The sequence below is a fragment of the Lolium rigidum genome, chromosome 1 (genome assembly GCF_022539505.1).
Source record: "Lolium rigidum isolate FL_2022 chromosome 1, APGP_CSIRO_Lrig_0.1, whole genome shotgun sequence".
NCBI classification, from domain to species: Eukaryota; Viridiplantae; Streptophyta; class Magnoliopsida; order Poales; family Poaceae; genus Lolium; species Lolium rigidum.
The window spans coordinates 8,771,737-8,790,411 of record NC_061508.1 but is presented as its reverse complement, the minus strand read 5'-3'; the positions used below and the strand labels follow the sequence as shown (position 1 = coordinate 8,790,411).

Below are 18,675 nucleotides of genomic sequence, written 5' to 3'. Positions count from 1 at the left end.
CCCCCATACTGAACCACACTCCTGGTGGCCTTAGTGGATTTTACAACAATCATAATTTTACAAACTATATCAAAGTAAACCTGTCGCATGCTAGGATCTGAATAAATGAATGGCCACCAAGAGTTTTCAACTGCCCCTCAGTTGGACAAAAATGGATCTTGGGGAGAACAAATGTGCAAACTCTTGCCGGTTGAGACAAACAGGTCCGGTGCCCGCCTGTGTATGCTTGTGAAAACTGGGTATATCAAGGGTCGATATGCTTGACTACCAGCACTTGCTGAACAGCGCCTCATCTTCTATGTGAGACCAGTCACATCTTTCGGTTAATTCATCAGCATTCTATTCGTAATCTTCTCATCTCTGATTGAAGAGTGGGGCTGGATGTCAATGTGCGGTATGCTAACATCCTTATATCTTCTCGAGAACAGTCCCTCGAGATCCGAACAAGTTCCCATAGTGCACCTTCACTCACGATATCCTTTGCATTCACCTCTGCAGAAAACCAAATTAACACAACATGCATAAGATCATGCAAAATATAGCAATTACTATGACAAGAACATTGAGCCTGTGAGATAGAAAGAGCAACGACCATGTTGTGCCAAATGGCAGAGTGCAAGCTCAATGTGCCGCCTAATTGGAGCAGCTTCGTTATTCGCATTTTTTACAATCCAAGGAAGGGCCCCATCATCCACCAACAATGATCTCCCCACCTTGTTTCCTGATGGAAAACAAGTATATACATCTTAGTTGCATGAAAGATCGATCTCGGCAGAATTTTGTGGCACTTCAATGCTTTAAGGATCTAGCCAAAATGCTTCTACTAAGAATGCACGCATATTGTACAGAGCTTAAATGAACTTGAAAGTTTATATCAGTATTGTAGATTCATTACCTTGAGTAGCTGCTCTAGATTCACATTTTGCAAAGTTAGCAATGCCACGAGCAACTTGAGCAAGGACATCTGGATGGCCACACTTGACCATTCCTAGCAATGCTTTAATGCCACCTTCTCCCCTCAAACGAGCTTGCAATTTGTCTGGTTAAAGGGAAAGGTGAAGTTAAGTATATCGTCTTAAACAAGATGACCATTTCCGCCAATCTACTATTCAACTTGTGTTCCCGAAGAAATAAAATAGTTTGGGTAATCAAGCCTTAAATTGGATGGTACTGGCGTTCTATATGGTTCATATCTTTCAGCACATTAAACTCTTAGGAGAAACTAGAAGAATAGGTTACCATTGCCACACAGGTTAGCAATAGCTCCAGCCACCATTCTTAGAGTTTGTGGGTCCTCTGCATCAGATGCAGTCATTGACAATAAGGTTACACCACCTTGAGCCATTATAAGATCTTGATTTGTTTCTGCATATGTAGATCACAATAACATAAGAAGACATATATCTACCAAAGAAAAAGCTTTCCTTTCGTGGACTATGTCACTACTCACTAACCATTCATTGCAAGATTAGCTATAGCTCCTGCTGCTACTCTGCGTATGGTCTCATCCTCAGAGCTCCTGAGCAGCATTAGGAGGGAAGTAAGCCCCCCTGCTTCTACAATCTTTTCTTGATTTGCCTCTGAAATATGCAAGGTCAATACAATTAGTTCACAATTATGTGAAATTCGCACACATACATACGATGTTCGGAGGAAAATAAATAAATGCAGTTTTTTGCAAGTTGAGTCCAACAACTGGCAATCTGACATGAGCAAGCAAGCATTACACATCGCACAAAATATTGCATATCACAAACAACAGTAATGTTTAATGCCAGGACTAAATATTGAAGCATAAACAGAAAAATCATGCTACAGATTGTGAGGATGTGCTTCGGAGTACAGATGCTTTTATTTAAATAAATGATACTGCATGTAAACTTATATGTTAGTCCATGACCATAAATAATTCTGTAGGTTAGGATATGCATAACATTCTGTTGCGATATATGTTACCACACACAAGCTTTCTCCCTGTTACATATGCCTCGACAATAATTAAGCTGTCCACACTTGGATTAGCAACTGAAGCTCAAGTAATAAGGAATTTGTTCTTGCGTGTCATTTTCAGTAATTCTTAGATGTGTTATAGGTACTGAACCAAGATGCATACACTTAACTTCTCTCTAATTTATTAACTAAGCAAAAAATCCTACATTTATGCATCTTTAACAAGGAATTTGTGTTTGCGTGTCATTTTCAGTAATTCTTACATGTGTGTTATAGGTACTAAACCAAGATGCATACACTTAACTTCTCTCTAATTTATTAACTAAGCCAAAATCCTACATTTATGTATCTTTAACAAAGAATTTGTTCTTGCATGTCATTTTCAGTAATTCTTACATATGTGTTATAGGTACTGAACCAAGATGCATACACTTCTCTATAATTTATTAACTAAGCCAAAATCCTACATTTATGTATCTTTAACAAACCATTATTAAACTTAGTAAGACTCCTGCATGCTAGCTTTTTGTTTGTCAGGTAACTCATGATAACTCTTCTATTTTCTAACAGAAGAATTAGTGTCTGCAATGATGACGGGTTTCCAAGAATTAGTACACTGACTGTACTTGCTCTTGAAGTGCTGAGAACAGAGTACTTTAAAATGAAAGAAGCAAGAACTTATGCCCATTTAAGAATTGATGGTTTCTTTGGCGGTAGAGACGAAACGCAGATTGTTTGGCTTGTAACAATGGGAATGATGAGTATGATTGTAGCAAGAGGAAGCTAGGACTATTCTGTTGTAGGCCACCATCCTTCAGCGTGCCTAGGGAGTCAAGATGGCTTCCACCCGAGTTCCAGTAACAACGTCAGCAGCGCTGTCACCGTCTTTAAGGCTGCAGGCGAGCAACTACACCTGGGACCAAGCATGGCAGCCCAGACCGCAGTTGACATTGCCTTCATGCCCATCAGAGCTGGTGCCGTGTGCAGAAGGCAAATCCGCTGCTGACAGTCAAAGATAACGCGCCAGCAGTGCTGTGTTTACTGCAATCAGCTTGGACACTAGAAATATAGTTCCGCTACTCTGTCCAGTTCTTCATTGAAAATCCAAACCTATGCAGTTGATCATCGGTATTCGATGACTAGATTAATTTTGTGAGACATTAGAAATATGGTTTTTGCACATAGACGACAAACGAAGCATTTTTCTGTTGTGTTTCCTGGCGTGAAGCAAAAAATTTGAATAAGAGATTTTTGTCATCTAGCAACGTACTTGATTGTTTGTAAACATTAATATCATCTTGCAAAGGAACAATTTTTATTTGATCTGTACACAAAATTTTGTGCATTGGTTGACATGAGTGTTGCATGTACACAATAGCTAGTTAACTTCAAACAAGTATATGACAGAAAAACATCCCCGTACAACAAATGCAACTCTGGCACCCAAAAGGTAGCAGTTTTATATCTAATCAAAAACTTGTGAAGCTTACCTTCAGCTGCTAGATTCGCGACAACTTTCACTGCATGAACACGGACATCAGGCTCTTCCGACTCAAGCAATGACAGTATCTTCTGTAAACCAACTGAAACAGTTTGGGGAGAAACTTCAATCAAAAGATCAATAGGACTCACAGATGTCAATCAGTTGGAATGACACTAATACTTAAGAATAAACAAAGGTCAAAAAACATTTTACAGGTTCTGTCATGGTTCAAATCAACATTCTCATTATTTTTAGAAAACTGAATAGTTTGTGCCAGTTTTCATAACCAGGGAAAGAAGCTAATCATTTGGTTTTACAATGTGGGAATGTCTTTCAAGAACTACAGGGTCAAATAAAGCAGAGTTACGAAGGTAAGCAAGACTGAGTTAGGTGTAGAACCAAAACAAGTGTCAGAAAAATTGTCCTATTTGAGAATTTCTGGAATGTAGAAAACATTTCCACCTCAAGAAACAGCAAATTAGTGATAACTAATAAATACCTTGTTCAAAGAGTTTAGCGACTGGTGCCTTGGGTCCATTGCTCTGCTCTCTAGGCTGCGAACTTCGAGTATGAGACATCAAGGAATCTAACCCAGGAAATATTTTCCCTGGACCATCTCCTGTATCAAGGCTCATTCTTGTCTGAATAAAAGAAATTAAAATTAAGGAAAAAACACATTATAGACCTCAGGGAAGTACTAACTACCAATTGGAAATAAAGAATGGAAATAATTTTCCACAAAACTGCAGATGCGTTAAATAAGATAGTATAATTCAACTTAACATCAAAGGCTACATCTCAAGAAATATTAATGAGTTTGCTTCGACTAAAATTGGCCGGCCAAAGAATACTCTAATCATTTTGTGAAGGTCTGAAACATTAGAAAAGAATAATATGATTGCTTTGCTTTTATGAGCTATGCACTACAGTGTTGAAACTTGAAAGGCAGTAACCAAATAAATATATGAATAAATGGATATGTCACTCATTAAAAAATTAATAATTTCACATCTATCTAGCAATCAGAAACATCAATAGCATATAATTTGCATCAGCAGTAACAACTCCTACCTCATCAGCATCCATACTTAATTGCATTAACTGACTTTTCAAAACAGCTATTTCTTCTTCAAATTTGTCTTTTTGGCTAGCTTCAGTATCCAGCATTCTCCGGAGTTTCACAACTTCAGCAGTAGCTGTAGCCTACAACACAAAAATAAGGTTAGCAGCTATAAGGACATCAAGGTACGAATTTATTCCAGATATAATAATATTTTCTAGTGCAATAATTGATTATTACGGTCATGTTGTTAGAACTATATATTGACACTTTGACAGTACCTCCATCTTTTTCCAGTGCAACAATTGATTCCTAAGGTCGTTGGACTCATCTTCAGCAGACTGCCGTAACATTTTCTCATTCTGCAGTAACTCATGCACGTCACCATTTGATGTAGACTCGGTCTCTTTAACCTAGATTTAAAAATTGCATGAGTAATCATATCTAGTTTTTACAATAACATATGCTTAAAGATGAACACACAACTGACGAAATAATCAATAGGTACAGCTGATCTAAACATCCACAGATGTACCTCTTTCTTGGGTGATTGTTGGTGTACTTTCCACTTCTCCTCTAGTATCTTAATAGAATCCAAGTATTCTTGATGGTACTTCATTTTCTCATTCTGTGTTAAGAAACCACACAGCTAAAATTAATACCAAATGAAGTTCTAGTCAAGCATGCTAGAGCCATGTAATGATTTAGGAGCCCTTAAGATGAAGAGATTGACACTGTATTTCTTAGCTAATACACAAAGCATTTCCAAAATAAACATTGGATTCTTTGTGTTATAAACTTATACTGTTATGGTACTTATTCTAGATCAAATTCATGTTTGGAGTCAGTTGGATGATGGAAGAGTTAAGAAAACTGAGGAGACCAGAGACGGAAAGATATAAACAAGCTATTAATTCAGGCATTTTAAGATTCAAAGTACTTTATAATGCAAATCCAAGACAAAGGTTGGTTATAGGTTTTCAGAAATTAAGACTACTGGTATCCCAGATATAATATTCTCTAACGATAAATTAAAAACGTATGAGAAACACAGCCCATCTCAAGAAAAAGTGTTCTCATGGAACTCAACACAACACCCAAGTTTGGTTTGCATCACAATAAAAGTAAATGTCTAATGGAAGCAAACCTCTAGAGCAATTTTGCATTCTCGTTCAGCTTCAACGACACGGCATTGAGCTTCTGTTGTTATTCGTTCAACTTCATCATCAAAATATTTTCGTTGCCTTTCATTTTCTGCGATTAACTTATCCAGTTCAATATCAAGTCTCCTACACAAGCTTTTGTAGTCAAATTCTTCCTTCAATTTCACCATGTTTTGAACCTTCATTGCCTAGAATGAAATATCAAAGAAAATGTTATTCCACAAGCAAAGCAAATAGAAAAAAGTTAGTACACTTCCATGCAATCATGAGACGGCCAGCTGGTCACTTTTCCGCAAGATGGAAGAAATTAAAATCATTAAATGTATCCTAGTGTAAAGTCATACTCTTTGTCCAAACATTATTGTACTTGTAGTCTCCCCCCTGTGTCTTGGAGATGGACCGATTGTCACAACTAATGATGTTCGTGCAGTGCCTATGAAATCCAATAGAAGGAGCACCAGTCAGAACAATTTACTGTGATAGGCAACAAGGTGTACAAGGATATGCCTTACTAGAGGTCTAGGTATGCCACAATGTTACTTTTACTTTGATAAAACCGTTGATATTTACCTCCAAATGAATCTTTGAGCAATCTAGTAAGCTTGGAATCACGAACAGGTACGTGTGCGCTGCTTTCAGCAAGTGCATTGATGCATTTTCCAAGTGAACTTAGAGACAAGTTGATAGACTTTGCCTCTTCTAATGTGTGACCTTCACTTCCTGCAAACATCAGTATTTAATTTTATAAGATTGCAAACTATAGTAAAGTCTATTATCTCAAGTTCTAATAGAAATGTATGAAGACATAGTAATATCAAGAAAAAGATGCGCCAATCTTTATCACTGAGAATGCACTCACCAGATTTGTCTATGCGCTCAGATCCTGCCAGGTCTACAACTACAAGCTTGCTTTTCCTAACAATAGGTGGTCGCAACGACCCCATCATGGAAGAAGAATGCCCATTTTCAGCAGACATACTAACATCCATTTCATTCCTACCTTTGACAGCCCTTCTGACATTGACCTTCAACAAAGGTATCACAAAAAGTCAAACAAAAACAATAATCATAACCATGAGTTGATAGGCAGCGTATCAAGGAACATTCGATTACCATAAGGATTGCATGACTACGAGAAGATTCTGTATTCATTTTCGTGTTTGCAGCAGCACGGTGAGCCTCGCCAATTCTTAAAAGATCCATAAAGCTCTTTTGGTCTCTAACTTCAACAACTGTAGCCCCTGGCAATGAAACATCACCTGTCCTTGGATCTTCTACAATAGCTATGTTATCATTTACAGGATCAAGGAGATCTTGTATCATTTCCATATACAACTGTATCAACCAACCAATATTCAGTTACGATCCGAGTGCAATACAGATTTGAAAGCACACGGTTAATTAGGAAAAATAAAATACAATAAACTGAAGCCAGGAATAACAAACCTGTAAATAAGATAATGATATTGTATCAGTCTCTGGTGTTATATCAGCTAGAATATCCTCCATTGCACGGACCATTATTCCTCGTGCAGCAGTATCTTCGTCACCAAGTCTTCCAAGCGTAAAAGTCTTGCCAGTACCAGTCTGCCCATATGCCATAACGGTACCATTATATCCCTCCAGAACACTCTGCAAAACACATAGAGCATAATGTTGATACAGCCATTGCTAAGAAAGTAACGAATCAACAGGAGTCCGACTAACAGCCATGGACAGTTAAATTCAAAGAGCTTCTCGCTCCATCCTATCATGGCAACTACTCTGCTAGTCCTCGGCGACTCCTCGGCGACTCCACCACGAGTCCGACCCAAGGTCCTGTTCATGGCGGGATCTCCTCGATCCGCGTCCATGGCGGGCCAGGGGCGCGGCGCATGCCTCTCCACGCGTCGCGCGAGAGCGTGCCCTTGCCACTTGCCTTCCCCCAAACTCCACAGTCCATCACACCGAGCTCTCCGCCCTTAGCTAGGTTTCTACCGCAATCCAAGGCGAATCGAAGGCTTACGCTGGCGATCTGCACGGATGAGGACGCGAGCGGAGGCGGGGAGCGGTCGTGGTGGTGGCGGTCGGGTTCGGGAGGCGAGGAAAGGGAGATGGGAGCTCGCGAAGGCGTTGCGAGTGAGGAAGCTGGATCGGCAATGGCGGGGTCGAGGTCGGCGGTCAGAGATTCCGCGGAGGACCGAGCTGCTTCGCCTAGGAGCAGCGGCTTCAGCTTCTGCGTGGGCTCGTTTGGGCCAATCTCCGTTGGTCCTGAGCTCACATACCTCGGAGCGGCAGCGGAATCCGGGGGAACAGGTGGAGCCGAAGACCAAGTTCGTCGTCGGAGCGGTAATGGCGCTCCAGGCGCCAGTTCAGGGGCGGAAGCCTGGTCCGAGAGTTGTGCAGATGCAGGAGGTATTCCAGCGAGATCTAGAGCTGCAGGATACCGCTCAGAGTCTGCGAGCAGAGGAGATTGGGAGATCGGAACAGAGTTTGGAGGTGAGCGATCAACAGTCTCTGTTCGATGTGGCGAGAGAGAGAGCTTGTGCGCTGCTTCCTCCGAGGTGGAACAGGAGGCCATTTCCGCTGGGGCTCGCTGTACCGGAGCTGAAGGCTGCGTTTGCTCTGGTGATTCTGAGGCAACACGATCGGCTGCTAAACAAAATACCAGAGGCGCTAGGAAGTTCAGAGACTTGATTGGAGCTGTTATGCTTGGTTTTGGCGGGAGCAGAAAAGCGAAGGACAGTTTGGTGGGTTCCAGGAGCTCGTCCATGGCGTCGTGGACCAGGTCAAATGGTGGTGGAGACCATGTGCCGGTCGTGGACATGGAGGATAAGGAGCTAGAAGCACTTTTTGGACAGCTGTGGGATATTCCCAAGCATCTAGACAAACCTCCTACAAGGGTGGTTCCATATATAAGCCCACCTCGTTCTAGGGTTCGGAGCTCCCCTCCTCCGCCGCCACTACCACCAGATAGGCCAAGCTTATGTTACTTGGGGGTTGAGGAGGTTGATTTCATTGACTTGGAATCTGAGGTGGTGATCATGGCTGATCGAGGGCGTGGAGGAAGAAATAGAGGAAGGGGATCTGGAGGGGGAAGAGGTGACAATTGGAATCGTCAGCAATTCAACAACAATCAATTTCAACAGCCTCAGCAGCAGCAGCCCTTCCAGCAGAATCAAGGTCCATATCCTCAGTTCCCTCCACAGTCCTATGGTTTTGTTCCTGGTGGCCTACCTCCTCCATGGGCCTTTCAAGGCCCCTATCCCCAGTTCAATCCCCAACAGTTTGGTTTTCAGTCAAACCAGTGGATTGCCCCAAGTACTGAAGAAAATCCACAGAGTTCTCAAGGACAGGTGGAAGATAGTGGTGCTAAAACTAAGAGTGGGATGACAAAGCAGTTGCAGAAGAAGAAAAATGATGGAGGAGGTGATGTTCAGGTGATCCCCAATCAGATGTCTTATGTAGACACTATCTGTCTTGGTTGTGGTGAGCCTGGGCACTTCAAGCAGTCTTGTGACAAGAAAGCCTTTTGCTTCATTTGCAAGGCTACTAATCATGGTGTGGAAGGTTGCCCTGTCATCAAGAGACCTCCTCAAGTGGCCAAGTACATAGGGAGTGCAGCTAATGGCCTGGGTTTCTTCCATATTGAGATTCCTGAGGTAGTTGTAAATCCTGTGACCACTACAAAGAATTGTGGGCTGGTGCTGATAGAAGAAGGGAATATATCTAAAGCTGAGCTAGCCAAGGAGTTTGCAGGATCTACAGGACAAACTGGCCATGGCAGATCAGAGAACTTACCCAATGGTCTTACCTGGTGAAGTTCCCCCCTCATCTTCCAGTGGACCAGGTGATTGGGTATCCCAGGTTTGGCCTGACAAAACCTGGAGTGTGGGTCAAGGTTGAGGCTTGGGATGATGATCCAGACCCAGTGGCAGTAATGCAGGTGACATGGATGAAGATACATGGCCTGCAACCTCCATGGTGTGAGTGGAACATAATAGCTCAAGCTGTATCTGTGTGTGGTATCCTTGAAGAAATTGACTGGATGAGTGTGTTCAAGGATTGTGCTGAGGTGGTAAGGGTGAAGATAAAGTGCAGGGATGCTACTAAGATTCCTGCTGGTAGGCTCTTCCATTTCCAAGGGAAATTTCATCAGCTGCTGTTTGAGACTGAGGGTGAGCCTGTTACTGGGGTAGCAGAGGATCCACCTGCCCCACCACCACCTCCACCTTCTGATGGAAATGATGAGAATGAAAATGAGGACCAAAGTAGTGAAAGACAGGATGGGATGGATACAGACAGAGGCAGTGCTGCAGGGAACTCTACAAATTCTGTGGTAGTAAATGGTAATGCAGCTAGTTCTGGTTCTGTAGCAAGGAGACTGGTTACTGATGGTGGTGAGGTGAAAGAGTATGTTAGTGGGGAAGAAGTGTATGATTTGCTGATCAAGAATGGTGAGGTTGATGAGGAAGGAAGATTCATCTGGAGGAGTGGGCCTAGCATGATTGCTGAGGAAGTGAGTGAAGAGATACAAAACTTCCTTTTGGAAGATCAGGGAAGCTTAACTTGCAAGAATGGGATTGATCTGGACAGTGGAGTGGTGAATGAAGGCCTGGAGTGGACTCTGCCAGAGGATATTATGCCTAGCTTTGTGAGACCTGATATGGAAGGAGTGGTGGACACTGATCAACAGAAGAAGACAAGGAAGAAGAAAGCATGGGGTCCTGTTCAGGCTACAAGACAAAGTTCCAGGGTGGATAGGTCGATGAATGTGATGAAGAAGGCCATTGAGTACAAAAAGAAGAACAACCTGGAAGAGCCAAACAAAAAGATGAAAGGTATAATGCATTCTAATGCTTTTCAGTCCTTAGATGTTGATTATCTTGAATCTCTAGCTAGAAATGTAGGTGTTGATATTTCTGCTGTTAGTGGTAGTGGTGGAAAAAAGGAAGTTCAGGCTGATCAGTCTAAGTGTCCAGTTAGTAGTTTGTTTCATAATAGGAATGTGACAATAGATGTAGAGATCCCTAGGGAGAATAATACTCATGGGTCTCCTCAGTCTAGGTGTCCAGTAAACAAGGTAGCTCATAATAGGAATGAGGTAGTGGAGGGGGAGATCCTTAGTGAGAGAAATACTCATGGGTCTCCTGTAGTTTCATTTGATAGGGTAGATTTAGGGATCATGGATGGGGGAAACTGTTTTGGTGCTTCTCTAGCTCCTAGGGTGAGGAGAGAAGTAACAACCCCTGTTCCTTTGAAGAGTCAGGATGTAGATGATTATGAGGATGAAGGTGAGAAATGGATAGAGGTTATTAGAAAATCACGGGGCAAGCACCCTAGGAAGAAAGTGCAATGTTAATTTCCTTTTTCAATATTAGAGGGATCACTGCCCCTGGTAGGAAGAAGTGTTTAGAGGACACTGTCATACCTTTGAAAGTGGATTACATTGGCTTTCAGGAAACAAAAAAGGAGAAGTTCTCTAGATCTTTCTTGAAAAGCCTTCTAGGAAATAGGAATTTTGAATGGAATTTCAGCCCTGCAGCTGGTTCAGCTGGTGGGATCTTAGTTGGAGTTAATAGTGATGTCTTTGAGATAATTTCTTGGGACATTAGAACCTATTCTGTGAGTACTGTTGTTAGGGTTATAAATACTGGTGTAGTAATTAGGCTTACCACAGTGTATGGCTCTCCTTATGAAGAGGGTAAAGATGCTTTTATTTCAGAATTACATGAGTTGTGTTTGGGTTGGGATGGACCTGCTATGATTGGAGGTGACTTCAATCTGGTTAGGTCTCAATGTGACAAAAGTAATGGGGTGATAGATTTTAAATGGGCTGATAAATTTAATGCTTGGATTGACTTGTGGGCCCTAGTGGAAATTGGGCTAGCTGGTAGATCTTTTACTTGGAGTAATAACCAGAGCAATAGAATTATGAGTAGAATTGATAGGATTTTCTGTACTACTGGTTTTGAGGCTTTGTTTCCCTTAGGAAATGCAAGAGCTTTACCTAGATTAGGTAGTGATCATACTCCCATTTTCTGGGATTCTGGGGAAAATGTGGTGCCTAGGAAGAGTAGTTTTAAATTTGAGAAATGGTGGAGTACTAGAGTAGATTTTAGAGAGGTGGTTGTTAAAGCTTGGTCTACCCAGGTTGCTAGTAATAATCCTTTGGATAATTGGCAAGCTAAGGTTAGGAGATTTAGATGTTCTGCTAAAGGGTGGAGTGCAAATATTGATGCTGAGATTAGAAAGAAAAAGAAAGGCCTTATGGAGGAATATGATAGACTAGATATTAAAGCTGAATCTCAAGAGCTGTCTGATGGGGAAGCTGAAAGATTTAATTTAATCCTTGAAGAGCTAAGTTCGTTCTGGCTCATTGAGGAAATTAAAGCTAAGCAGCGTTCCAGAGACAGAGATATATGTGAAGGGGATAGGAATACTGCTTACTTTCATGCTTTAGCTAATCAAAGGAGAAGGAAGAAAATGATTGCTGTGTTAGATGGGCCTGATGGCCCTGTCACTGAAACTAAAGATATGTTAGAAATAGCTAAAAATTATTATAAAGATCTATTTGGTGTTGAAGATAGACCTGACATTAGGTTGTTAGATAATTTTTTCCTTCCTGAAGAAAAAGTAACTATAGAGGAAAATGAGATGTTGGGGAGTCGTTTTACTCTAGATGAGGTGAAGGAGGCTGTTTTTGGTTCCTATGCTGATGGTGCACCTGGACCTGATGGTTTATCTTTTTTCTTTTACCAGAAATATTGGGATGTTATTGCACAGGACTTAATGGCCTTATTTGATGCTTGGTTTGATGATAAGTTGGATATCTTTAGGTTAAATTTTGCTATGATTACTTTGATTCCAAAAGAAAATGATGCTAGAACTATGAGGAAGTTTAGGCCTATAAGTCTCTTGAATTGTAGCTTTAAGATTTTCTGCAAAGTTTTAACAAATAGATTGGCTAGAATTATAGGGAGGTTAATTTCTTATAATCAATCTGCTTTCATCAAAGGTAGATATATACTAGAGAGTGTGGTTACTGCACATGAAATTGTGCATGAGGTTCATAGAAGGAAAAAGGAGGGGTTTGTTTTTAAAATTGATTATGAAAAGGCATATGATAGGGTTAATCTAGATTTCCTGTATGAGATCTTACATCTTAGGGGTTTTAGTCCTTTCTGGATTGGATTAGGTTAATTAAACAGCTAACTTCTGGTGGATCAGTGGGTGTGAAAATTAATGAGGTAGAGAGTGATTTTTTCCTTACTGGTAAAGGCTTAAGACAGGGGGATCCCCTGTCTCCTGGCCTGTTTAATTTTGTGGTAGATGTGTTCTCAAAAATGCTCATCAAAGGGGGCAATGAGGGGTTGATTAGGGGTTTGTGTCCTGAATTTGTTCCTGGTGGAGTTGTGTGCTTGCAATATGCTGATGATACTTTACTTTTCTTAGAGAAAAACAATAGGATTGCAACTAATTTGAAGTGGATTTTAACTTGTTTTGAACAAATATCTGGTATGCGAATTAACTACCATAAGAGTGAGTTGATTCCTATTAATGTGGAGGTGAATGAATGTAATTCTTTCCTGGATATTTTTGGATGTGTTCTGGGATCTTTCCCAATTAAATATTTAGGAATTCCTTTGCATTATGACAAGTTGAAAAGAGAGGATTTACAACCTTTAGTGGATTCTCTCTTAAGTAGATTAGCTGGTTGGAGGGGAAAGCTGTTATCCTCTGCAGCAAAAAGGGAACTAGTTAGATCAGTACTAGCTAGTATTCCTATTTATTTGCTTTCTTTTTTTAAATTCCCTAAATGGGCTCTAAAATTGATTAACACTCAACTGGCAAATTGTATGTGGAATGATGAGGAAGGAAATAACAAAATTCATTTAGCTAATTGGCAGTCTGTGTGTATGAAAAAGGATTTTGGTGGCATGGGTATTCCCAACCTGCATGATTTAAACTTGTGCCTCTTAGGGTCTTGGATTAAAAGATATATTCAAGGGGAAGGAACCTTGTGGAGGAAAATTGTTGATAGTAAGTATAATACTAGGGATCCAAACATCCTCTGCTGCCATGATGCTCACCCCTCTACCTTCTGGAAGGGGGTAATGGGAGCTGCAGAGGCTGTTAGGTTTGGCTATAAATGGAAAATAGGAAATGGTAGGAGTGTGAGGTTTTGGGAAGACATTTGGTTTGGTAACTCTAATCTAGCTACTCAATTTTGGGATATTTACTTTGTGTGTAATCAACAAACTAAAACTGTTAGGGATGTATGGGATGGGGCAAATCTGAGATGTAATTTTAGGAGAACCTTCTCAGATGACATGATGTCTCAATGGCAAGAAGTGCTAGCCATTGCTGAGACTATAGTTTTTACTGAAGATGAAGATCAGTTGATATGGTCCTATGAAACAAATGGGGTTTATTCTTCAAAGTCTATGTATGCTATAGTTAATTTTAGAGGTGTGACTCCAATTTATTTACCTGCTGTTTGGGATCTTAAAATCCCTCCAAGAATACAAATCTTCCTGTGGCTTCTGTCACAAAATAAAATCATGACTAGGGATAATCTGAGAAGGAGAGGTATTCCAAAACCTATGGAATGCTCTTTCTGCAAAGAGTTTGAAAATGTTCATCATCTCTTTTTTGAGTGCCTTGTGGCAAAACAAATATGGAGTATGGTGGAGGAGGTGTTTAGATATAGGGTGGATAAGTACTTGGACATAGCTAGTAGGTGGCTTTGTAATAAAAAGTTCCTGCAGTTTAATTTCATTTCCTCTGCTGTTCTTTGGGGGATTTGGAATTCTAGGAATAGTTTGGTGTTTAACAGGCTTACTTGGTTGAATTTAAAACAGGTGTGGAGTGTGATTTTGTCATACCTGAGGAACTGGAAAGTTCCTTTCAAGGATCAGGTGTGGAAGGAGGTGGATTTGTTCATGGAGCTACTGGTTGGAAGGATCAGAGCACCGCTGAGGCTGGCACAAACCTGAAGTGTTCCTCTTTCGACTGGATCACTTCCTGGGCCCCTGCTTCCAAGATGTTTCATGGCGGGAGAGCCTCGCTGGATTTCCTGAAGGAACATCCGGAAGAGGAAGCCTCGGTGCATGTGGTGCTGTGAGCAAAACACCAGGAGAGAAAGAAGAAGCAGAAGAGTGCTGCATCTGTATTGCAAAACTTAGTTTGTGTTTAAACTGTTCCTTGTTGGTAGCTTTTGTGGGTGCGCTTTTGTCTGCGCTGAGCTGGTTTTTTGGTCGGTTCGGTTGCTCCTGGAGGAGTTGTGTTTGATTCTGTTTTAGCTGCTGTTTAGGCTTCATAGTGCAGCAAAAGTTTGCTGGGGTGCGTTTTATTTTCTGTAAAACGGATGACACTGGTTTCTTTTCGTATGAAATGGAACCGGGGAGAGTGTCTCCCTGAGAATCTAAAACTCTGCTAGTCCTTTAATTCGAAAACATAGGGCATCTTTCGTTTTGTTAAGACAAACTTTTGACCAACAACTTTTTTCGAGAAAACGCAAAGGACCTTTGTGTTTCATTTTATTGAATAGAAAGAATTTGTTAAATTCCTCCTAGGAAGGAGAGTTTACAGAGCTAACAAAGATGTCAATGTACATCCCAGGTTTCTGGCAACACTATTCTCACGCCCTTGGCGCCAGCCTTAGTCCAGAGCCTAGCTTCTTCCTTGGTGCGTGAGGCGAGCATGCTGATTGATGGCTGAGCACCTTCAAACACACACTCATTGCGCACTTTCCATAGCATCAAAGGAATGAGTAGGGCTTCCAAGGAGAGGTCCTTGTGCAGACACTTAACTTTCGACCAACAATTTCTCGATTGATAAGTGGTTTATGTGATATAAAATGACAATCATAAGAAAATACATTCGGAAATGATTCTCGTGGCCTCAATTTCATGACAAGTGGAAGGTTTAGATCCCATTACATGTCCAACACCGAAATCAAAAGTAATTTGCAATTTTGGTAAGAATGTTTATCAATGGGAAAAAAGCATGCAACACACAAATATATGTTGTTTCTTAGACATTTCTCTAAAAGAACAAGCTAATGTGAATGCCAGTAACCACAGAAAGCAGAAAGGGTGACAAGGTTATACCGTAGACAGCAGAAAGGATAACAAGATTATACTCTAGAAGGTAAGAAGGACAAAAGGTTAGAGGTTCATATACCTCCACAACTGGTTTGGCAACAACTTCATACACTCTCTTCTGTGAAGAAAACTCCGTAAGCACTTCATCGAATTCAAATGTGTCTGACTCCCAGTTGTTTTTACGAAGCTTTAGTCTTTTGAGCTTCATATGAAATTTCATCCAGTTAGGCCATAGGAAAATAAGATGAATCATTTTTCGCGCCCTAAACTAAACAGGAGACCAAACCTCTGGCTGGAGTTCAACACAATCAGCAAAGTCAGCATCTGCCGCCTGTTCTTCTGCATTCCGAGGCCTAAGCCTTACAGCAACTCTAACTCTACTGGAAACTGCCAGAAAATGGGGGAGGAGGAATTAAGATAATGTCATTTTATTACAAAAATGCAGATGCTCTAGGTAAAATAAATATTCCCACGCATACATGCAAATTAACTTACGAATTTGGATTGAACATGTCAGGCAAAATTAAAGCACATCGTGCAATCAAATTTCTAGCAAAAGACGCATTTTATCTCATATTCATAGGAGAACTGCATCCATGATTTCGGCCAGTAATGTTTTCTAATATGTCAAGCTAATACAAACCAATCACTACGCAGCGATTTCTCTACAAACTAGCGCACTTTCCAGACATTTTAAGTGAATTGTCTACTTGGAGTGCCGTAACAACTAGGCACGAGAACATCGGAACGCAGAAGAGAAGTTGCAGCACAATTCCTGGCACTAGACCCAAATGCAGAACGTTTGAAAACATGAAGTTATTAGAAAGCAACTTGAAAATTCGTCAGTGGAGTTTAGCCCGAAAAAACTGAAGAAAAACAGAGTTGACACCATTTATTTGGGGTAGATTTTCCATTAGCATGTTCGCGATGTGTATGCACCTCAGAATCACAAGAATGCAATTGGTTTGATGCGCCACGAAATGATCATTTGGACGCAAATCTACCAAACCGTGTATGATCACAGTTAATGTCCGGTGTGCAAGATAAATTCGAACGGTAGGTGGCGGCTGTGTACACGGTCGGTCATCATGGCTGATGAAATAAAGCAACAAGAGGCCGAACACCATGGTCCTAGCGCAACTAAGTCTGCACCTACAATGTCCTCTCGTCAACCGAACCTCCCTTGTAATGTGAAAAATAAACGAGCAGGATCCGGTATTGATTTTTTTTGCGAACGGTGCGATCCAAGGATGTGTTGATCCGATTCCATTCCCCGAACGCGGCGCAGGCAGTGGAGTTTCCAGCCGGTGTAGGTGTTGTGCAGCTACGTTACATCAGTTGAAGCAAGCTGGCGGCGCCGTTACTGAACGAGCTCGGCCAACAAAAATCTGAGGAGTTTCAGTATCCCGATCGCGGCTATCCCGAATGGCGCGGGTGTTCCGCAGCTACATCACGCGCACGAACTTGGACGCGCCGACGAATCGGAACGGGCAAATCACTGCGGGGTCGGGCGGCGGCAGATTCATCTAGCAGCGAGCCCAACGGGCAAATGCAGATCAGCAGAAACCCCCGACACAACCCCCCCCCCCCGGAAAGCGGCGAATCCAAATCGAAACCCGGATCCCGTAGGAAGAGAAGAGCCACCCACCTCCGGAGTCTGACGACGCGCGTCCGCCACCGCCGCCGCCGCCCGCGGCGGGGAGCGGGCCGGAGCTGGTGCGGCGGTAGGCGGCGCCGCCGGCAGAGGCGGAGGCGGAGAGGCGCGGCTTGCCGACGGCGGCCTTGGGCGTGGCGGCGGAGCCCTGCTGCCTGTCCATCTTGGCGCCGGCCCTGGCCCCGCCATTCCTCGCGCCGCTGGCCATCTTAGGTAGATGGGCGGGCGCGGCGGCAGCGAGGGATCACGGGAGGCGGGTGAGCCGGGGGGAGGAGGGAGAGAGAGCACGGGGACGGTGGCCGGGGGATAAATGCGGAGGGGGAGGAGGGGCGGGGCCCGCCGGCCGGCGAGGAGGAGTGGCGGTGGTGTCGCGGGTGGGCTGTGGCAGCTGGGTTGGTGGGCGGAGCAAGGTGAGGGAAAGGCCGAAGCTCCGAATGGACTTGTGCCATTGTGTGTCGCGTCGTGCTGGTGGGGCCCACGCACGGTGGGACCGCGGCGGGTTTGTGGTCCCACCTGGCGGTGAGAGGGTTAGGGCACATGCGACTAGTGCCTGCGTAGTCTTGCGGCGTGTAGAGTTGCCGGAAGGGTACGACTATGCAGGTGTGCCCGGCGACGGGGGGCGTTTGAATCAGCCTGCCTCTCCTCTCTACTATGGGTTTGGGGGTGGGGTAAAGAGATGTGTGAGCCTGCATAAAGCTGTGGGCGGCCACTCTGTTACTGCTGTTCCTTGATCAGGATTAGCCTGATGACGCCCGGTGGAGGGGAATTGGTTCGAAAAAATTGGTGCAACTTTTGAGAGCCTTTGCAATCTTAGAACATCTCCAGCCGCGTCTTCCAAAACATTTCTCGAAGAGACTTGAGGCGCGGATAAAAACCGTTCCCAACTTCGTGTTCTAAAGGTTCTTTTTGTCCGGCGCGGTCCACGGTGGCCCGAGCCCGTCCCCGCTACACGGGGGACGCTCCGGGCACGCCGGACACAACGAAAAGCGAGGCGAGGAGTGGCGAGACCGACGCGTCAGCGGCACATTGAAGTTTAACCTAACAGTCGCCTACCTCGCGACGGAACTTATTGGCGCGTAGCGACGGTGCAATTCCCACAGAGGCGCAACGAAGCGTCTTGTTGCGCCTAGCTCTGTGTGCCGGCGTTAATGAGCGCCACCGCTCCCCCGCCTCCCTCCGGCCTATAAAAAGGATCGTTCTCTCATCGTCCCTCACACACAAACCCTAGCGCATCTCTCCCCAATCCTAGCCACCACCATCTCAAGAGTCGACGCCAT

General features: G+C 43.0%; 1 protein-coding gene across 1 annotated transcript; it reads right to left on the bottom strand.

Annotated features, from left to right (window-relative positions):
• Positions 1-74: 74 nt before the first annotated feature.
• Positions 75-16,127, bottom strand: LOC124684873 (kinesin-like protein KIN-UB). The gene is made up of 18 exons (XM_047219127.1): positions 16,031-16,127; positions 15,824-15,946; positions 7,103-7,288; positions 6,770-6,991; positions 6,516-6,681; positions 6,227-6,376; positions 6,001-6,089; positions 5,641-5,844; positions 5,029-5,121; positions 4,775-4,906; positions 4,505-4,636; positions 3,933-4,074; positions 3,441-3,533; positions 1,455-1,580; positions 1,240-1,365; positions 896-1,039; positions 593-721; positions 75-492 (listed from the first exon to the last, which is right to left on the bottom strand). Exons 3-18 carry the CDS (start codon positions 7,256-7,258, stop codon positions 332-334), a joined length of 2,265 nt encoding a protein of 754 aa, XP_047075083.1. The 5' UTR covers positions 7,259-7,288; positions 15,824-15,946; positions 16,031-16,127; the 3' UTR covers positions 75-331.
• Between the last annotated feature and the right edge of the window lie 2,548 nt (positions 16,128-18,675).